The sequence below is a fragment of the Pleurodeles waltl genome, chromosome 10, assembly GCF_031143425.1.
Source record: "Pleurodeles waltl isolate 20211129_DDA chromosome 10, aPleWal1.hap1.20221129, whole genome shotgun sequence".
Classification (NCBI taxonomy): Eukaryota; Metazoa; Chordata; class Amphibia; order Caudata; family Salamandridae; genus Pleurodeles; species Pleurodeles waltl.
The window spans coordinates 501,414,729-501,435,139 of NC_090449.1; the positions used below are offsets into that span (position 1 = coordinate 501,414,729).

General features: G+C 42.8%; 1 protein-coding gene across 4 annotated transcripts in view; it reads left to right on the forward strand.

The window, feature by feature from the left end:
* Positions 1-6,813, forward strand: part of ELP6 (elongator acetyltransferase complex subunit 6) — a 224,565-nt gene extending 217,752 nt beyond the window's left edge. For all 4 annotated transcript variants that reach the window (XM_069210886.1, XM_069210884.1, XM_069210882.1 and 1 more), the window contains exons 7-8: positions 485-631; positions 6,417-6,813. In XM_069210886.1, the coding sequence (XP_069066987.1) occupies positions 485-631; positions 6,417-6,545 (276 nt within the window). In that variant the 3' untranslated portion in view covers positions 6,546-6,813. The remainder of the gene's footprint in view (positions 1-484; positions 632-6,416) is intronic.
* The last annotated feature ends 13,598 nt before the right edge of the window (positions 6,814-20,411 follow it).

Genomic DNA, 20,411 nt, shown 5'->3' on the forward strand with positions numbered 1-20,411 from the left:
TCGCCAAACAGAGCGCGAGAAGCTCTATGAATAGCAAATGTAAATGTGAGCTGAATCGCTTAGCCAAACAGAAGAAAAAACAACAATACAATGCATGCAACCAAAGGTATAATCAATTGAGTACTTATCTGTTGCGGAGCAGCAAAGAAAGAGGAAGTGACTTATGGGGTCATGGTTTATATGGACTGGGACCTTGAGATGTGATTGAAACATGTGATTTAATGTAAAGCATCGTGGGTATTGATGTTTTTTGTTTTAAGGTTATTTGATTGGCTGCTGTGTTGAGACAGTAAAAGAAAGAGAAAGCATAACCGGAGCCTCCGGTCCTGGCATAGAATTTTAGAGGAATCATCGGTGCTGGTGGTTTCTTCCATTTCCGCTTTGGATTTACTGCAGTGTTGTGCTTCCTCTGCGATCTTCCTTGTGGGAATGACTAATTCAAAACGGTTTCACAGGCCAACCTCTTCTTATCTGTTTGTTGTAGGGAAACATAGTGGCACTGGCCCATAGCATTGATGACTCTGATGATAATGAAAATGAACTTGTGGTCAGTTTCCTCCGCCACCAGAGCAGCCTGATGCTTGAGGCCGAAGGGCTGGTGACTGGCTTCTGCAAAGATGTGCATGGACAGGTGAGGACTAGGAGTCTACCTTTGTGTGCTTCAGACTTTTCTTTTGTTCTTTGGTAGTGTGTAAGACTGAAAGAGCATTCTGAAGTTTTACTGTGCCCCTGTGTTGTATGCAAATGTTTTCCCTGTAACTCAAACCGTGATTAAACACGTCCTTATTCTGTTTCATTTAATTTAGTGCTTATATACTACACAACTGTGTTGCCTATTGATCTAAAAACAATTACTTTGTAGATGTCTATGTATATGGATGTATCAGACAACAACTTGTGTACACATTACATCCACCTATGTTGTTTATTCAAATGACAATGTATATAATCATCATATTGAAGGACAATGTATACTCATAACAACTCTGCTTAGTTCGCAAGTATCAAAAATAGTGTACGCGGATGATATCAAGTTTATCAATTACAACAGGCCCACCCAAGCAACATATGTCATCGTGGGCAAATAAAATATAAAACTGCAAAAAATGGCAAAACTTCTTAATGTTCAAAGATTAGCCCATGGCAATTGGGCAAGCAGAAGAGACACAAAGACCAAGCAGATTACCAGTGAAGATAGCATGTGGCACAAATATACACCCTAGAGAACATATCTAAACCATAAATGTTCTATATAAGTTACTAATAATGAGCTGCATTTCAGGAAAACTTAGTCCCTAAGACCACAGAGAAACACCTGTTACTACACATCCATTACCACACATGCCTTTACCAGGCAACCCTTTACCACCCAGGTTAAGCACCATGCAGGTAAGTATTTCTACCTTTACCATGCAGTACTTCACAGTGCAGGTGTTTTTTTTAAAATAACATCATTTTTGATATTTTTAAAAAGTGGTATAGGTGCGGCTAGATGTAAAGAGTTTAATGGCATATATTTTGGGACCTACCATTTGCAGTCAAGATTTTCCGGTAGAGGGGACACTTGCAAGAACAGCTGTCACCTATTTTGGTCCCTGGAGACACCAGTATCCAGTGAGAATTGGTTAGTTTAGGGTTGCGCTTGACCACAGCTTCAACTGGTGATATACCTGTAACTATAAGGGCTAGAAAGATGGCTTAAACGATTCTGGCATGAAGAGGACCTCCTCCAGTCACTAGAGCCAGACCCCAGGCTGAAAGTGTGAAGAATTAATATATCCTAGTTCCTCTGGGACTGAAGAAATGGGGAGATGGGCACCCTTTGAGTTAGGGATGAGTATTTCCTCCTTTAACCTGCTCTCGGCACCAGCGAGACTGTGCAGACTTTTCCCAACTTATGCCCAGTCTGAAATGAAGATAACAATCCAGCAGTGTTTCCTCCTGTGGTCCTCTTGTCTTGTTTCTAATACACTGGTGTGCTGGCTTCAACAGTGTCCTGATGAAACTGGTAAACCAAGCACAGGCTGAGGGGCCCTGTACGTTTACTACTTGAGTGGCCAAGACAGGATGACTGAGCCAACCAGGTGATCTGTCACATTGAAATGTTTTTGTCCCTATATTACTGGAGAAGCACCTTTCTTGATGCACACATTGGTTCAAATGGACTTATCCTTTCACCAGTCCAGCTGTGAAATAAACTTCCCAAACACACAACATAACATTTTACATATGTGTCCCAGACATCAAGATGGCAAAATACCCCAGTTATGGAGCCCAGTGCGACTTTTACCGGAGTGCGTTACTAGGCAGTCTTTCCACAGGAATACAGGTAAAAAGAAATGTGCCACTGAATATATTTACAATGCTTTCACCTAGCCTCTGTGGAGCGGGCAGGTGGTGGCTGATCTCACTGGAATTGGGTATGCGTTAGGTACAGTTTTAGACACAAGGAGAGACAAGGAGGGTTTTAACTCCAATACTACCTCCCAAAATCAAAACCATGAACACAAAAAGTATGGGGGGGGGATGAGAGACGAGACCAGTTTGTGGTTGTACCAATATTGCTGTGATCCAGTCTACTCAGGAATGGATGTGAAAACCGTTAATTTGGGACCTATCTTAGGGGTTCCTCCTTACGGAATAGGTGGTCTCACACACATAATAGTGTCATGCTTCATTTGGCCACCTACCCCGACCCAGGTAGGACAGTGCCACCTCGGCGGACTCAGCCTTATGGTTAAATTAACCCAGAGGGAGTTCTTATATGATATTTTTTCTGGATAATACAGGGATCCAGTCGTTTAAGTAAAATTACCTAACAGATCACCAGTGTAAATCACACCTTTAATAGTGGTGTCTGCTGGTAAAATAAAAACAAGAAAGGATGGTTTTGAGTGTAAGGTCTCATTCCATCGCTACAATCCTAACGGCCAACATGTTTCTGCCCACACGCTAAGCCATAACTGGTTTGGGGCACTCTTCAGGGCCTGGTATCCCTTGTAAATGTAGTGTGAAGAGGAACCTATCCTATCCTAATAGTGAGAGGCTCATATGCAACACACTCAAGGCATACCTGAGTACTACTCAAATTTGGAGGTACCTATGTTAGAGGAAAAGAGGAACAGTGAGCATAAGACATAGTCATACCTTAGAGAAGCTCTGTAGATGGCATGCACTAGTGGCTATATATATATGTTTAGGTACCCCCAAGCCATCACAGCACAGTTGTGAAGTTTAGAAAAAACAAAATGACATGGAGTCTGTCCCATGGGCTCACGTGGTTGTCAAGCTCACTGGAAGAAAAGCATAGTGCTCCAGAAAAATGTGCAAGAACAGGGTGGTACAGCTTCCCAAAGTCAAGCTGAGAAATTTGGTCCCAATGAACGTGATGGACATTTTTCAAGTAACTTCCTTTCTCCTTCGGCGGATCTCCATTGATTATCATAAGCATGAATAATCTCAACCTGATACATATATAAACAACTTTCTTTTGCAAAGTTAATTTTAAAAATAAAAATATATATTTGGAACCCCTTTTAAGGCTATCTTTCCCATGGTTAGCTTATTTGTTTTTATTTATTTTTTAAAAGAAGAAAGTTGGGAAAAATGTCAACCGATTTAACCAAAGTTGCAAGAAACATTCTGTCCCAAACCTTTTTACAAGGAAAAGTGCGAGAACGAAAGGGCAATGTTGGTACATAGGCTGCAGCCTGCAGAGGTACAAAACTGACAGTTCGACATCAAGGCAGGACAATCCATAAGAATCCCATCGTAGCCTTTCAATGGCAGCTCCTCTAGTTCTTTTGTTTTTTTCTGGCTCTTGTTAACAAGGTCCTGAAGGGCTCAGTCTGGTCGTTCAGGCTGTAGTCTCTGGTAAAAACTTCCCCAAACCTTGGAAACGAGCTTCCACTTGACATTGAATAATTTTTGTGTGTATTCGGATCATCTTCTGACAATCTAAAATATCTTAATTTTTTATCCTTTTGACATTTCTGTGATAGAGAGGAAGCAGATGATCTCTGCATCCTATGCTTGCCCGATATTGATCGCTCAGAACACTGTCCCCACTGTTTAACATTTTCAACTAGAATTCTGAAGGTCAAGGAAAAGATCCAACTTCGTTGGCTGCAGCGGGCAGTTTTGTGAAGGAGGAGGCAGCGCACCCTCTGCCTCAGCTGTCATCAGTCTTTCTGAGGACTCCTTCAGAGAAAGATCCAGGAAGTGATGGCTGTTGGCATGGAACCTGTAGATCCTCGTAGTTCAGCTCCCAAGGATGTCAATTTCTGAGCTAGAATCTACCAGTAGGACCTTTCAGAAAAATCACAAGTGGGTCTTAAACAAAGCAGTGCTGAAAAACGCCATCTGCTATTGTGGCTTTGCACAGAAGACCTCTTCGACAGTAACAAAGAAATGCCCAAACATCATCTCCAAATACTGCTGGGTGGGTATAGGGTGAAATGCCATTTAGATTGACTGATTCAGCAGAGTTCGTACACTTTCCCACCATTATCTGTGAAACATTGGTCATCATGTAGTTGTTAGGGGTTTCAGATCCTGCCCCCAGCCATCCAAAATAAAGTTTGGGAGCTTAGTTCTTGAAGTCATACATTAAGGAAATGTAAACCTCCCTCAAGTGTCCATGCAATTTCTCAAGGACGAAAATGTTCATTCACCAAGGTTTTCTATGCCTTCAAATAGAAGAAATTCTGCATCTGGTGAAACATCTCTCGGCTCTGTGGAGCTTGATGGTGCACCATACGGAGTCCCTCCAGCTCCAGAAAACTCGGAAGCATGGAGCAGACCTGGCCTCTGGCTCTGCAGTTGGAGTGTAGGAGCAGGGCCAAAAAGCATGGTGCTTGCTAGGAGAAATCGAAGAATGCTTCAACTTCTTCTTCTTCTTCTTTTGCATTTTGGACTTACTCGACTTTGATGACAATAACTTGAAACAAGAGGACTATAGTCCATGGTATAAGCTCTGAGAACAGGCCTGAGCTCTCCCTTGGGATAGGCTTAGAGTACTCTCCTGCTGTGCCACCAGGAGCTTTATCGCCCACTCATGAATCGCCTTCAGATGCATAGACTTGAAGTCTTGGATGCCTTGGGGTCATGGCACAAACTCAGACACCATAGGAAAACCAAGTGTGGGTCAGACAATCATCTGGCTGTGACTTTCTTCACACTGTTTAAAGCCTGTGGGCTTGTTGGGAGACATGTTGCTAGCATACTGGGAGCTAATCTCCAAAAAGTGTTGACATAAAGTTGCGAAAAAGTGGTCATGACCAAGGTTGCTCTCTGGATCCGCGCTGTTGGTGCAGAAACAAAGGAACTAATGTAAGCGTATTGAGGTGATACTATATAGACGCCGCTCATGTCACTTCTGATGTGGATGTCGTTGACCCACAGCCACCCGTCGCCACATACTGGCGCAAAGAGATACAGCTTTACATTTTCCGTCTCCTGTCTGACACCTGGGGAATGTCCTTAAGTGGGGGGAATGTACGGTTAGACAGAGTCTCTACCAGAAAAAGTGTTACCAAAGTAAGTATCTTGTTCATTTGGAGAGCACCTTGCACTAAACACAGAAAGCTGTTGTATTACCTTGAATTAAAAACATGTTGTAAGAATGTATACTGGACTGGGGTGGTGAAATGGGAGCAGCGTGAACAAAACCTTTTTAACATGAGAATGGGGACACTATGGCCAGGTGAGCTGTTTTTTTAGTAAAAGATCCACTCAGCATACTCGCAATCAACCTTATAGACATTAACAAACCTAAATTTTAAAAAACGACTTGTTCTCTGATGCCAGGAGGCTTATATTGAATATTATTATATTACATATTGAAGCTTCGCACATCCCTCCAGAATACCCCTAAAACCATCATAGATGTTTTAATGGATTAGGATTTTTATTAATTTAGTAGAATCTGTCCTTCTGCCTCTTTGTTACCTAAGCGGAGAGACCCCCACCTACTTTCAAGAATGTAAGATCTCCTCATCTCTCCACAATTACAGTGAGATATGTACTGTAGTGGGTTTGTGACTGGAACTGCAATCTCGATAAGCCTTTATCGGTAATCAAAGAAAAAAGTAATGACTGGACTGAGTGAGAGAGGCTGAGATTTATTATATGAAACAAGACAGAGAAAGCATGTCACTATCACGGGCTAATATCAAAAGACAGTGGATAGTTTTCTTGTTAGTTGCATTAACCATGCCAGTGCACATTGCCTGCCTTTTGTGATACTTTGTGCCTCATAAATTCGCACATGAATAAAACATTAGAGGCCTCCTTAGGTTTCTGGCCTTCACCATAGAGCACATTCTTTGACCCTTTTGTCCTCGTTTAGCACCCTTAAGTTTCACGAAAAGAAATATAAATGTTATTTTTTAACTACTTTTCCCTGTCATTTACAGTTGAAGATCACCTGGAAAGGACCATGCCATGTTAAGGGAGAGAAGGATCAGTCTAAAGTCTACCAGTACAAAATACAGGATAAAAATGTCAGCTTCTTTGCACGAGGCCTGTCCTCTGCTGTGATCTGATAACAGAATCTGATTTCAGAATTATTGCTTTTTATCATGTTCCTCGTGGGACTATAGTTGCTGTGTTGCACTTTGTACCTGTTGCTGTACAATAAATCATATTATTGGCTCTTGTTGTGTCAAAGACAGACTTTTACAAAAGAGGATTAGGACGTAGAAAGGATGTTTGTAAACATTTTCTGCCACAGTTACTGAACATGCCTGGAAACGTAAAGATAGATTATTTGCTTTTCATTTACACTCATTAAAAACATTATTTAAACCCGAAGCTTAAGGCTCTAGTCGCCTCCTCACTTCTGCAGTCACTGTATGGTTGTGTTTTGATATGGTGGCTTAGAGGAATATTCTTCCCTGCTTCTCACAAGGGCCTCTGCAGTGTAAGCCACTTGCTTGGACAATTTTGCATTTTCAGCAAAATTAAATTAGCACCTGACCTATGGCATAGGTGCCTTGGATTAACAATAAAAAAATGTTGTACATTATGCTTTGTTCTCTGTGTACATATGGTCCGGGACTGCTGAGGAATAGATCTGTAATATTCCTGCAGCTGTAATCACATATCACTCAGGCCACAGGGATAATAAATGCAAAAACCCTCTACTCTTGGGTGCTAAGTGCACTTGGAGTGTGGACGCTTCTGAGAGTCCATTCACTAAAGAAACTAGTTACATGTCATGGAGCACCAATTCCACGCTCCCTGCTGGAACTTTCTTGAGCGGTCTTTCTGCTTTGGAGGTTGGCGCTGCGCTGGACTGAGTGGGATGGAAGGATTACTTTGGAGAACTCACCTTTGAGGGGCTGCTGCCACGGACAGGTATCCCACTGAGAGGGCTTTTGCAAATGGGATTTAACTAGAATCTCCATGTTGGGGGATGTTTAGCAGGGGTCCCGTGTAAGTTTCTGCAACTCCAGCACGCCTTAGAGTCCTGTGGAGGGGTCTCTCGAGGAGATTTGATTTCTGATTTCTGCCCCCAGGAGACCCAAACACCAATAAGGGGCTTGGGGAAAGGTGGGCTATCACACATTTATAAATACCTAGTTATTAATTTATTGGGCCTTCTTGATCTGTTAAAGGCTAAATGGGAAGCATGGGTGGGCCATTAGAAGACAGTAAGTGGAGAGAGGCATAAATTGCACCACAGGAGTTGACGATATCCTTTAGGCTCCAGCTGATTCAATTGAAATGTATAAATGTTACGTACATGTATCCCATTGTGGTTGTGGAGGGCTCACCAATGCTTGCCTCCTACGTGCACCAGTTGCACTGAGGTGAGTGTGGATTTATTTATATATGTTCTGGACCTACCCTGTAATTGTGAGGTACTTGGCTGCCGTTTTCCGTTCACTTACATGGATCCTGGTAATGCCAATTGATCTCTTTCCGCATATAGATCTCTTGGGTTTCCTTGAGGACGTGACAGGATCTAGGGAGTTTGTGCACCCTCATTGCCAAAAAGGATGTTGCCTGAGTCAAGACCTTAGCTAATCCGCCCACATTACTGGCCTGGCACAGGGAGATGGATTGGTGCGCAAATCTTAAGGAACCAATTTGTTTTGCAAGAGGATGCTCTCATAAAAGAAAATTTGGGGCAAATTATGGGCTCATAATGGACTGGAATAACCTGTCAAAGAATGTGTATTCTGTAACAATGTTGTACCTGAAAGCTTGCAGTGTTTGGTTTATCATTTTCTTATTAAAAGTCAATACATCCTTGAGTATAAAAAAAGAGTTACATGTCAAAGATAATAGCTAAACATATTTGGAGGCAAGTTTGCAGTTGTCAACTGTCAAAGTATAGAAGGAAATATATATACATTAATTTAGCTAGATGATAGTGTATTTTAGCATATGCAGTAGATTTTATTTTGATATAGTCTTAGCTAGAGTTTATGTTACGGGATATCTCATGTGTTCGATATCAAAGCCTCCCTCACATGAGCTACACAACATGCAGGTATCATTCTTTATCTTCAGGATGCAGAGATGTTACAGGCAGGCTACCCTTTATATTGGTATCTAGAGTGAAGTTAAAATTTAACCTCATGATTCGCAAAGATGAGGTAGCTACACACCATCCCGCAGCCCCCCCAAAATTTCAATTTTTAGATTAAAGTTGGTTAACAAACGTTCACTAAGGAGCGCTTACGTTGGAGCATTCTCTACTTTTCATAAAAAATGCTAAGTTCTTGTTACTTCATTTAAGTGTGATTCACATTCAGCTTTAACCCCTGCCTTGGCCCCAAACGGTACGCTATTTTTAACTTTTGTATTACTTTGGGTTACCTTTCTGTTGAAAAAGTCTAGTATTTTTATATTCTGCATTCCATGGTTCTTGGTAGCAGCTGTATGTTATTACAAACAGTTCGAGCTTAGCTGCCATGCCACCCTCATTTGTCCAACTATTCTGGTTAAAGATGGCACTTTAACCTCCAATTATGGAGGCAGAATACTGGATCTGTTCTCTGGAAGGGTTGACATGTTTAGCCTAGGGTGATGGGGAATCACTTGTACATGTGAAGGATCTGAGCGAAGGCTGAGCTGGTGGCGTGCAAGCTGCATGGGAAAACATTTCTGGAGGAGTGCCAGCAATTGTTGTTTTGAGTAATCATGGGACTGTTGCACGGAAATCAGAAGATTGTTGGCAGTTATGGAGTAGCTGGATTCAAACTAGACTTGTGGTGCAAATGGAAGCAAGTTTCACTCTTTGGTGTATCTGTAGACCTGTCCCCTTTGGAAGTATTCTTGCACGTGTCATGTAGAAAGGTGCGAGGCATCTCCATTCAGCAGGACTAGCCCGATGACCAGTTCTGTGTTTGCTTCCATATGCATGAGCCCTGCCATCCCTATGGAGCATGTAGTCTCTTGCCTGATGCCCCTGTTGAAGTTGCAATGACCACTTTTTGTTCAGTGGTTTCTGCGGTGGCCGTCCTGTCAGATCAAAGTCTCAGAAGATCCACTTGCCGGAAACAGTGTTATGTGCACTGTGAACAAGAAAATATCCCTGAGGGAGAGTGGATTCTCATTAGACAACAATTATTTTAAAGCAGATAGGTGTAGAGTGCATGGGATCTAAAGCTGTAGACTCTCCGAAATACAGCTTTGGAGAATTAAATGGGCTATGTTGGATGTCCATCGGAATCTTTATTTGACTATCCAGCCACAAAAGCTAATAAAAATTTCACAGCATGCAAAAATACATAAAACCAATAAAATGGTGTAGAATGAAAATAATTCAGAGACTAAAATTAATTCAAATACAAGATAATAGATAGTTCAAAGAATAAAATTCATCTGATTACAGTACAATAGATAAATTCCAAACAGAGGTCCGGATCTGAGATTGGAAGCGGATGGCAAGCGCAAGCCCAAGCCCATCAGCAAGCCACCCTTTTCTTCCTGAGCCTCCACATAAACAACAGACATCATGAAATAGCAAGTACAGTAGTTTGCCTTAGATCACTTCTTAAATTTCTCAGCGATGCTCTGTAATCCCCAAGTCCCAAGTTATGACATACCTAAAGGATCCACTTCCTATTGTACCCATGGTAAATCGGACAGAGGAGTACAAAATGTTCAATGGTTTCAACCACCTGGTGACAAACCAGACAAAACCCATCTTGATTCCCCAAGAGCACGCTTCCATTTTGCTGTAAGAGTGGAGTGGCAATGTCCCTTTATGAAATGTTATATAAAGAGTGTTAGCTAAAGGGGGCTCAATCTCATCCAAGAAGATTTCTAAGCTATAATCATCTTTGTGCTCCAGAAAGGATGCTGTAAGTTTGCCAACCCTGATAAGACTTAGAATCAAACCATCTGTATAGCACCAGAAAAAATCCTTTAACCTTACTTTCGGAACCCCACTGGCTTCCGAGGGAGTGGACCAAATGTTCTCATACTCAGTCTGGAGCAGTCGTGACCCAAGAAACTGAAGCCAGGGCATCTTTGATGCCCCAGGCTGCCCCAAAACATCTTCTAAACCCTCTTGGTATGGCAAAAGATCAGGAACCACCCAAAGCCTCCGCCATTATAATTTGAGATCCACTTTGTCAATAACAGATCTAAGAACGAAGTCAGTCCGTGAAGGAATAAGCAGGGTACTGGCAAGGAGATTAATAAGGTATTGTATAAAACAATTTTGTACAGTCTCCAGGGATCTGACGTCATTGTGGCCCCAGAGTTCCCCCCTCCATAAAGGTTTGCCCCAAGGGCGGAACACCTGGTCGATGGTACCAATGCCATCCCTGAAACTGGCTTGTAGTGGAGTCAGCACACCAACGTCCACTATCCAGTCATACAACCTGTCCAAAATAATCCAGCTAAACAATTTTTGGGAGCTATCAATAAGGCTGATGGGCCAGTAGTTAGAAAGTAAGGACCTTGAACCTTTCTGAAAGATGGAGATAATCTCTGTCCCTTCAATGTTGAGGCAGGGACAGAGATCCTCATCCAACCCTCCTTATGAACAAAATGTAATCCTATTTGGAAATATTAAAATCCGTATGCCGAGTCAGCCAATGACAGACTTTGTTTTTAACCTGTAGGGTTGATTCGTCCCCATGGTGGGTTGGAGGCAGTATTCCAGTCAGGATAGCTACATAAGGGCAGCAATCAGGGGGAAGATTCAAGCAGGACTGATTGGGGGGGTTGGGCCTGAGAGCCTCACCAATGTTTATATAGCCTACTCGCACAGGGCTTTCTAGTCGCCCCCGGGAGCCTCCTCCCTCACCAACCTCCATAAGGCGTGAAACACCTTTGGCTAGCATGGGCGAGGGCTGACCTTCATTGACTGTATCCCTATGTGGGATGATACAAGACTAGCAATAGGGACAGTGCTTGTGTTTAAGGGCCTGACATCCCTGGGGTTGGTTGGCTGGACAGGTGCGTGCTGTAGTTGTGAATTTTGCTGGATAAGATTAACTGGATGAGTGTCTTTTAAACACTGGATCTTATCCACCAAAGGAGTAACACAGGCAACCACCAAAGGTTTACATTTGTCAAGAATACAGTCCTAATCAATATTGATAGGATCACAGTTCCCTTCCTTGGCGTCAGAAAGAACCCTACCAGACTGCAACGGAGACGGGTATGCAATGTCAGTATGTCTATCAGTGTAACTATGGCTTGTTGAAACTTTGGGATGGCCCCCTTGTGTAGGTTTGCGTTTCCTTTTGGCAATTGGTTCGCTGTCACTGAGGTTCATTAAATTGGAATTACAAGGCAGGCAAGCAACGGGCGGAGGATGATGTTGCTCAGCCGCCACAGTACTCGGCGGGCCGCAATTACAAGGTGAGTTAATGTAATTGCTCCTGAATGCGCCTCTAACAAGCTCACAATGGGATTACTAGGGCCCGCTCCCAAGTCCAAAGATAAGCGCGTCTCAGCTAAGTCAATTTCTTTGGTGAATACACAAGTTGCAAGTTCCAGGAAAGAGTCAAGTGTTGTGCCTCCAGACGGCTTAGGAGTGGCGGTGTCTCAGTCCTCCAGTTCCATTTGCCTATAATTCCACCTAGCACTCTAAGGAAAGTTACATTGAGAAAACAAGCTCACCAAATCCAGAGGCCAAGAGGGGGTGGCTCAACCCAGCCTCTTCCAAGTTATGACAGGTGAAGACGGACCCACTCTTGGCCCGTCTTGGCCCGGACATGCGTCCTGCGCTGCATTAACAAGCAGGCATTTTTGTACCACCTGACCAGCGCTCAAAGGCTCCTCCCGCCCCCTCCTGGGCTCACAAGGGCTCTCTGGGGCTTGTGGTGTGTAGGAAAGTGCCACTGTTTGCATGGTTACCCCTACACACTTTCTGCCTAGTGTTGATGCCAACTTTGATTGAAAGTGTGCTGGGATCATACTAACCAGGCCCCAGTACCAGTGTTCTTTCCCAAAATCTGTACCTTTGTTTAAACAATCGGCACACCCTTGGCACACAGTTAAGTCCCTTATAAAAGGTACCCATGGTCCCAAGGGCCCTGTGGCCAGGGAAGGTCCCCAAGGGCTGCAGCATGTATTATGCCATCCTAGGGGACCCCTTCACCAAGCACATGTACACTGCCTTTGCAGCTTGTGTCTGCTGGTGGGGAAAAAAGGCAAAGTAGAGGGTGCCGTTTCCACAAACCATTGCCTGTGGCATTGGTAAGACACCGCTCTAACAGGCCTCACAGCCCTAAAGCAGGGTGCACTATACCACAGGTGAGGGCATAGCTCCATGAGCAATATGCCCTACAGTCTCTAAGTCCATTCTTAGACATTGTAAGTACAGTGTGGTCATATTAACTATATGGTCTGGGAGTTTGTCATTACGAACTCCACAGCTCCATAATGCCCCCCCCCCTCCCAGTGCTCCTCTAAACCCCCCAGATCCGCCCTCCGAAGAGGTACCCGGGTACTTACCTACCTGCAGATCTGAAACCGAGTGCCCCCAGTCTCCATAGGAGTCCTTGTTCATTTTGCCTACACTTTGACCTCTGCATCTGGCCAGCCCCGTGTTGCTGGTGGTGGGTGTTTGTGGTTAACTTGAACCCCACCTGTGGACTTCCTAACCCCCTGTATAGCTTCTCGGTTTCAAAGTACTGTTGATACATGTGTGAAATACGAATCTATTGATGTACTTACCTGCAACTTGAATCTTGTGGTTCTAAAAATAAATTAAGAAAATATATTTTTGCTACATAAAAAAACATTGGTCTGGAGTTAAGTCATTGAGTGTGTGCTTCTTTTACTGTCTGTATGTGTGCAACAAATGCTTTGCACTACCCTCTGATAAGCCTAACTGCTCGACCAAACTACCAAAAAAGAGAGCATTAGTATTATCTACTTTTGACTCTGTTAAGCCTCTAAGGAACCCCTGGACTCTGTGCACACTATATCTCATTTTGATATAGTATATACAGAGCCAGCTTCCTACATAATGTGCCCCTACAGCAGCGGTAACAGGTTGGGTGTTTTTGTAGCCCCCTACCAGCGCTCTGGGCTCCACCATTCTCTTCCTGGGCTCACAAGGGCACTCTGGTGCATGTAGTGTGCCCCTGCAGCAGCAGTCCTATGGCGCGTTGCTGGATGTGTCCTCCTCGGCTTGTGGATTAGTTGTAGTTAAAAGGACAGCCTCCGTACTTTAAAATTTCAAAATAACATTGTTAAAAGATTGTGCGATGCCTTTTCATCACCATAATGTTTTACGTAGACCCAAAGGAAGTAAAACAAGCAAACACAGATTTTCTTTTGTTTTTGTCTTGTGTACGCTGTACCGCAGGGATACTTAGTTTTACCTCTTTGTGCGCATTTGTGCAAGCAAACAGGTTCTACTAGATGTTTGCCAGCATGTAGGGTATCACTGCGCCCCCTAACTTTTTTAACAGTGTTATTTTCATTTTGTAGAATATAGCAAAAGAAAAGAGAAAAGAAGAGAGCATGGATACAGCGTTAGTCCCTTAAGAGGACTTCATTGTCTGAGCCTTGACTTGAGGAAAATCACATATTAGTGAACGCCTAACAACCTCACACTTTATCACTGGATTGCCCCCAGGAGCTGTGATCACTTCATATGTGTTGTGAATGGTAGCCACGTTCTGTGAAATTTGTAGACCCTGTTGTGGGCCATGGTGGATAGCTTCTCCTTTGCGAAAAAATGGCCGAGACCTTACTCCACCACTTGGTGAGAGTGGAAGTGTCCATTACGTCGACATCTGGGCAATTGAAAGTCGGGCCGCCATCAACAGGTGGGGATAAGTTTACCGAGGGGCGGAGTGAGAGAGAATACATTGTTGTCTCCTAGCAGGAGCATCAGTGGCTGCAGGGCCATGGTTACCTCGTGATGGATTTAATGTGGGAACGGGTCTTTCTCCAAGATGTCACAATATGTTTCTTCAAGCTATGTATTTTACTTTACCAAACTTAATTTTGCAGGCACAGACAGGTTAGTTATTGCATGAAACATATACAAGAGTAAAGCAAAAATAATTTAGGAAAGTCCGATCAGAGCACCAACCAATTCTTTATCTAGCGTTTCTAAATGGACAGGAAAAACTGTTCAATTGGTTATACATTGTATTAGTGAACAATTTTGTGATTTGAAATGGCAGCGTCCTTTGCCAGTTTCCCTGCCTTTATTTATATTCAGATACCAGTACATATGCCTCAGATGTCATTAACATCAACTAAACTTCATTAATGAAGGTATCTAGTCGTACCATATACCGAATAATATGATTCGATGCCTACATATTTTCCATAAATCTATATATTTTGACAGCAGTTGAAGACACCCAGATCTCTGTAGTTAAAATCACGCTGTTCACAGTGAGTGAATCCAAAGGCGAAATCACAATTTTCAAAGGATCAGCTTCCATCTCCCACAGTTTAAATCAGCTGTTACCGCACATTCCTTTCTTGCTCCTTGCAGTGCGAACATGGTGTGTGGTTCTCAGTTTTCACAGCCAGAACTGAGAATACCATGGAGAGTCCAGTTCACTCGGTGGCTGGCAGTGTCATTACCTTAGTGCTCCTGACAGTCCTCCTGAAAGCAACCCCGATGTACTTTGGCTATTTTTTAGAGTTCAGAGCAAGCCTGTTTTCGCTCTGCAAACAAAGGAATATTGCCTAATCTGGCTTTCGCTGAAATATTTTGCCCAGGGCTTCTCTGGAGATATGCACTGTCAGTACATGTGTTAAAATTCTGGCTTATGACCTTGGAGTAAAGCTGTACGTGTGCAACAAAAACAAAAAAACAAAAAAGTTGTAACTACACACATGGGCCAGAAACACTAAACACGAAGGCCTGGACTCGGGTACGCCCCTGAATACTTGGCCTGCAGGGAGGTCCGTCAGCTAAGTGTTAATAGTATCTTCTGGGCACAGTGAATGAGATAGTCAAGAAGAAGGCCTAGCTGGTTACCAAGGTAACAGAGCCACCTCCCCGTGCCATGTCGGGAATGACCATCTCCTTAAACGTTAAAGGGGTGGCCACGTTCAAATGCTACATACTTAATATGGAACCAGCATTGACAAAGACAATCTTTTTGGTTTGTTACCACACATGTAATAGGTAGAATATTGCCAGCGGCCATCAAGCTCCCCTCACGAAAGCGTACCTGGTAGGGCAAGGACTGCAGCAGTACAGGGTTCTTTCTGCCAGACAAATGTCAAATATGCCACTACGGATTCAACCTTTACTTTAAAAGCATTTGGAATGCCCCCTATCTGTTGTGATCAAGTCGGACTGGGACAAAAAAATAGGTCCAGGCGCCGAAATAAAAGAGGGCGTCAATTTTGAATTGGGTACAAAAAAGTGGGGCACGTTTTCAAATCATAGCAACTTTCTGTGAAATGTTGTCTGGGTAATCATTGAGTGGAGAGGGCACTGTACGCATTTGTACTTGTTGCAGGAAAGTTTCTGGTTATTTAGGGGAATGCAGCTAGAAAATTCATTATAGCCCCTCCCTATCAAAAAGCCATAAAGTGCTATTGCGCAGTCTGCACCAAGTTACTGGGATTCTGGCATCCATAAGACTCCTTATGCATTCCCTCAATCTTGCCCCATTTCCTCGGTGCTGGTCCAGTTGTCCACTTCTCCTGTCCCCCCCGCTTACAGCGCTTTCAGGCAACTTGCCCAAGGCTGGCAAAGAGCGATATATAGCTACCTTTTTCACATAACATGACAGTTCTGCTTCTAAATGTTTGCACTGGGTCATTTCTTGTTTGCAGGTTTTGAGATACCAAATGCTGCCTATATATGTTTCTCTCCACAAGGACTACAATAAAAGCAGTATACGGCCTCGCTGCCTAGGTTCGATCTTTAGGACTGGTTGCAGGAGTGCAAGAGAACCTTCGGTGTCTTAAGGCACCATTAACTCAAATAAGGAAATGTTCTGTTTTCCAGCTCATTCTTCTCAGTCGCCTCGTGCTGGCAGGTTCTATGATACAGAACCTCATTTAACTGAGACCTGAATTTAGTAAGTACTCAAAGAGTCAAGGTGGCAGAGAATCTGCCCTTTTGTATTCTTTTAAAGAAAGCATGATGCTCATACAGGGAGCAGTTCTGCTTTCAGCTATTTGGTCTCATTCTCTGCTGGTCTCTAGCTTGTGCAGTGCGAAATTCCTCCAGAAATAATCAATTTCTGAAGGCTGAAGCTATTCAGAGGATGCACAGAAATAGCTGAAAGCAGCCTCACTGCCCATTTTACGCCTTCTGGGCCTATGGTAGATATGTCCAAGAATCTGCTGTCTTTAAAAAATGCACTGTGTTCCGGTAAGATAGAGTTCCGCATCCAGCTCTTTGGTCTGAGTAACCACTTGTTTGCATCTTTTGAACTACAGAAAGCTATCTCAGCAAAGGTATTCTTGCATTAAATTCCACGTTTAGGACTATTGGGACTGGAGCTAATAATTACATTAACGGAGTATTGTCCCAGTGCCAATAGATCAGAAATCCCTTACACCACGACGTGTAAGTACATTTTGAACATCATTGATATGTATTTCTCATGCTTCCACATTCATTAGTAGTATTTGCAATCAACAGCAATTTACCCTCCTGCCCCCAAAAAACAATAACCAAACCATCAAGGAGATCATCTTGCTTCTTAGTGACATTAGTGAACAAAAGACCCATCACCGAAATCGGTGACTTAAAATAAATTATTTGCTTGTCAATCAGTCAAATAACTTTATTCAAATTGAGAGACACAATTCATAAAAGTGAGACCAAAGTGCATCAAATCAAATAAACACATCTCATTGCAATAAAAAAACAATCCGCAATCAAAGGTATAATAACAGTTCATCTCACTATTTCAGTCTTAAAACTCCAGGTAAACGCCAAGTTAAAAAATAACACACATGCTGGGTAGGTAAACAAATGTGCCTAATAATTTGTTTAAAATCTTTTTGTCCAAGACCCAAAGAGCCAATGAAAAGCAATGGCTTTCAATGATTTATTATTATGTACCGGTTATGCATCACTTGACGATGAAAATCTAAATGAATAGAAACTGGTTAGAGAATAAAGCTATGCTTTTTTAAATGTGCCCAGAAATCTGAGTTAAGGAATAGGTGTAATTTGTGCAATTCCGAATTTTGGATTTCCCATAATTTCATAGAATTGAGGTGTTTTTGCAAAAAGTGTTTTTGTTGACACCAACACCAGGAAGGCAATCATTTTGCAAAGATCAGTAGATAACAGCAAATGTCGGATCAACCTGCGTTCCGCACTTCCAGTAAACTGGTATGGTACTGCAACGTGTGAGCAGGCCTGTCTTAGGAGACAGAACGCTCACAAAACCACGACCATGTCATCTTGTCTGAGATGCTGAAAAAGTTTGACCTTTTCTAAATGGACTTGCTACAGTTTTCATGCCTGTTATTGAAATTTACTAACCCCAGGGATTTCTATGGTGGTTTGTTAACTTGGGTCCCTTCACTGTTTCTTATCAAAAATGCCCAGCTAACATGAAACTAGATGTCTAAAAAATCTACTTTTTTCATACTTATGTGACCGAAAACTCTGAAATATATGACCTACTGAAAGTGTCCCATACCAACTGTGCCCCACTAGTGTGGGTATGATTATGGTACATGTAAAGAAAGGCCGAAAAAGACAACTATGCCAGAGAAACTGAAACGGTGTGGGTTTTTGCAATGCAGAACGGCTGCAGTATTTGTGCCTGGGTTCGACAGGCACCAGAGCACTGGCTAACCACAGAACTTTATCCCTAGGGAAATTCATTGTGCTTTCGCTTCTGTTAGTTTCATCGGTTTTTCTTACCGGGAATGATCTGAACATGTGGAAATATTGTTAAAAATTTGATTTTCTTATAACTATATTCCAGCAAACTTCAGACTTTGTGGTGAGAGGGAGAAGTCCTACCATTCAGTGTTCCCATACTTCTCCCAATAAAATTGGTTTACTACACGTGAGTGGGGCTATTATGCCAGACAGGAAATGTCCCAAACCACAACCATGCCTAGGGTGACACACAGGGTTACAAATAGTGTTGAAATCCCAGGTGTGACTCCAGACAAGTTTGGAAATTAGAGACAAATGGGGATCCAGGGTGATGTGGCTTGCATAGATCCAGCCACTTTTCTCTTACAACAAATAGCCTACAAAAACATTAAACAATGGCTTAAAAACATAATTTCCTCACATTTGTCACAAAACTCTGCAATTTAAAGCCATTGGCAAATGCCCTACCATCCTCCGTTCCTACACTTTCTCCAATACAAATGGAGCCTCACATATGTGGGTGGGTCTTTTGCATGGGAGAGGAAAGGTGTGCAGGGCTTTGTGGGTAAGGAGACCTTCTGCAGTGCACCATCACACTTCTGTAGATTCTCCTGGGTCCGCCACTCATCAAAAAAGCCTGGAGATGATGGGCTGTCTTGTGTACCATGCAAATCTTGGGACAAAAAACCACAGACCTACAGCTTTTCAAATCTCATTGACAAACCATGTTTCCATATTAATTGTGAATTCAGTTTTTTTCTCGTCATATCTATTGTGCGAACACTCTAACATATGGTCTTTATAATAAAGAATGATGTGTGGGATGGGTCGATGGAGAATAAAAGTGGTCCAGACACTAGCCCACGGTAACAAGCTTCTTTAATGTCCCCTGTTATAGAAAACTTAATAATGCCTTGTAGTTAATGGGTCTCATCTTCCCTAGATTGGAGTTTGGTGTGACACTTACCTATAGGAGCTGAAATGCAGACGGTGGGCTTAGACCAAAGAGACTGGGAGGCACCCCTTGTTCCAGGAAGCCAGACTACCCTCTCTATTTGCATTTATTTCACTTGATGAAAATATAACCTTCTCATAACTGTTCTGCTATCAGCTAATTAGTCTCAGTGAAGTCTTGTTTACAGGCTATGCTATGCAAGACTGGCTTGAAGCATTTAATTCTTCACACATTAATAATTGATGAAGGGCTTGTTGTCTACCCTAAACCATTGGAATCTGTGGTAGGGGATCAGAAGTCTAGATTCGTTCAAAGAAAGCACCATCTTTTTTAAATGAATACCTATAAGATTCCAGCTAATTCACTGTGGTCACGATTGTCTCATGTTTGTAGGTGCTACAGTACAGGCTCCTGCCACTAAGGAATTATTTTTCTTCCTAGAATTCCCATTAGCAGATGAAGCTTTGCTCAGTGTCTACTTTTCGCTGTGTTGAGGCTACTGCAGTTTGGGAGTCAGAAAACCTTTCCCATTCCTTTCATCTGAAACAAGAGTGCACTAGCTGTAACACATAGTAACATTGTACTTTGACACATATTCCCTTAACATGTGGTCACAAACAAGTTGTCATCTTGTTGTCTTCAAGCTTAAGCTCAAATTTGCACCTTTCCTTCACAAGGGTAAGAGGGGCTACCATACCACAAAAATGTGTAATTGTTAGTTGTAATCCAATAGGAAGCCGACAGAATGGCACTAAAATCCATCTGAAAGCCTACTGAATCAGCATTCCTGCAACAAAGGACTTTTATGTGCAGCCATATTTATGGTATCTTCATTCTTCGTTTGGACACAAACATACGTGGCTGTGGCAAAAGAGGAGTCTGCCTCCCTCACTAAGTGATAGGGAAGGTGGCAGAAGTGTTAGGTCCCACCTTGTCCACAGTGGAGGCTAAAACAAGTGTACTTACTGAGGTCCTTAATCGAGGACAAACAAGACAAGAACCCCTTCCGCCTTTTAATGAGGCACACGCTGATGGGCACCTGGGTAAAGACAGGATATTACCCTCTAGTTACTTGGTAGGTGACAAAGTGTCATAGGCCCCCCTGGGGATCGATCCCTACGTATCCGGATTACCCCTTACAGCATCCCATTCCTGATGAGGCTGGTGTTGCACGCGTCCACAATTTGTGGCAACCCC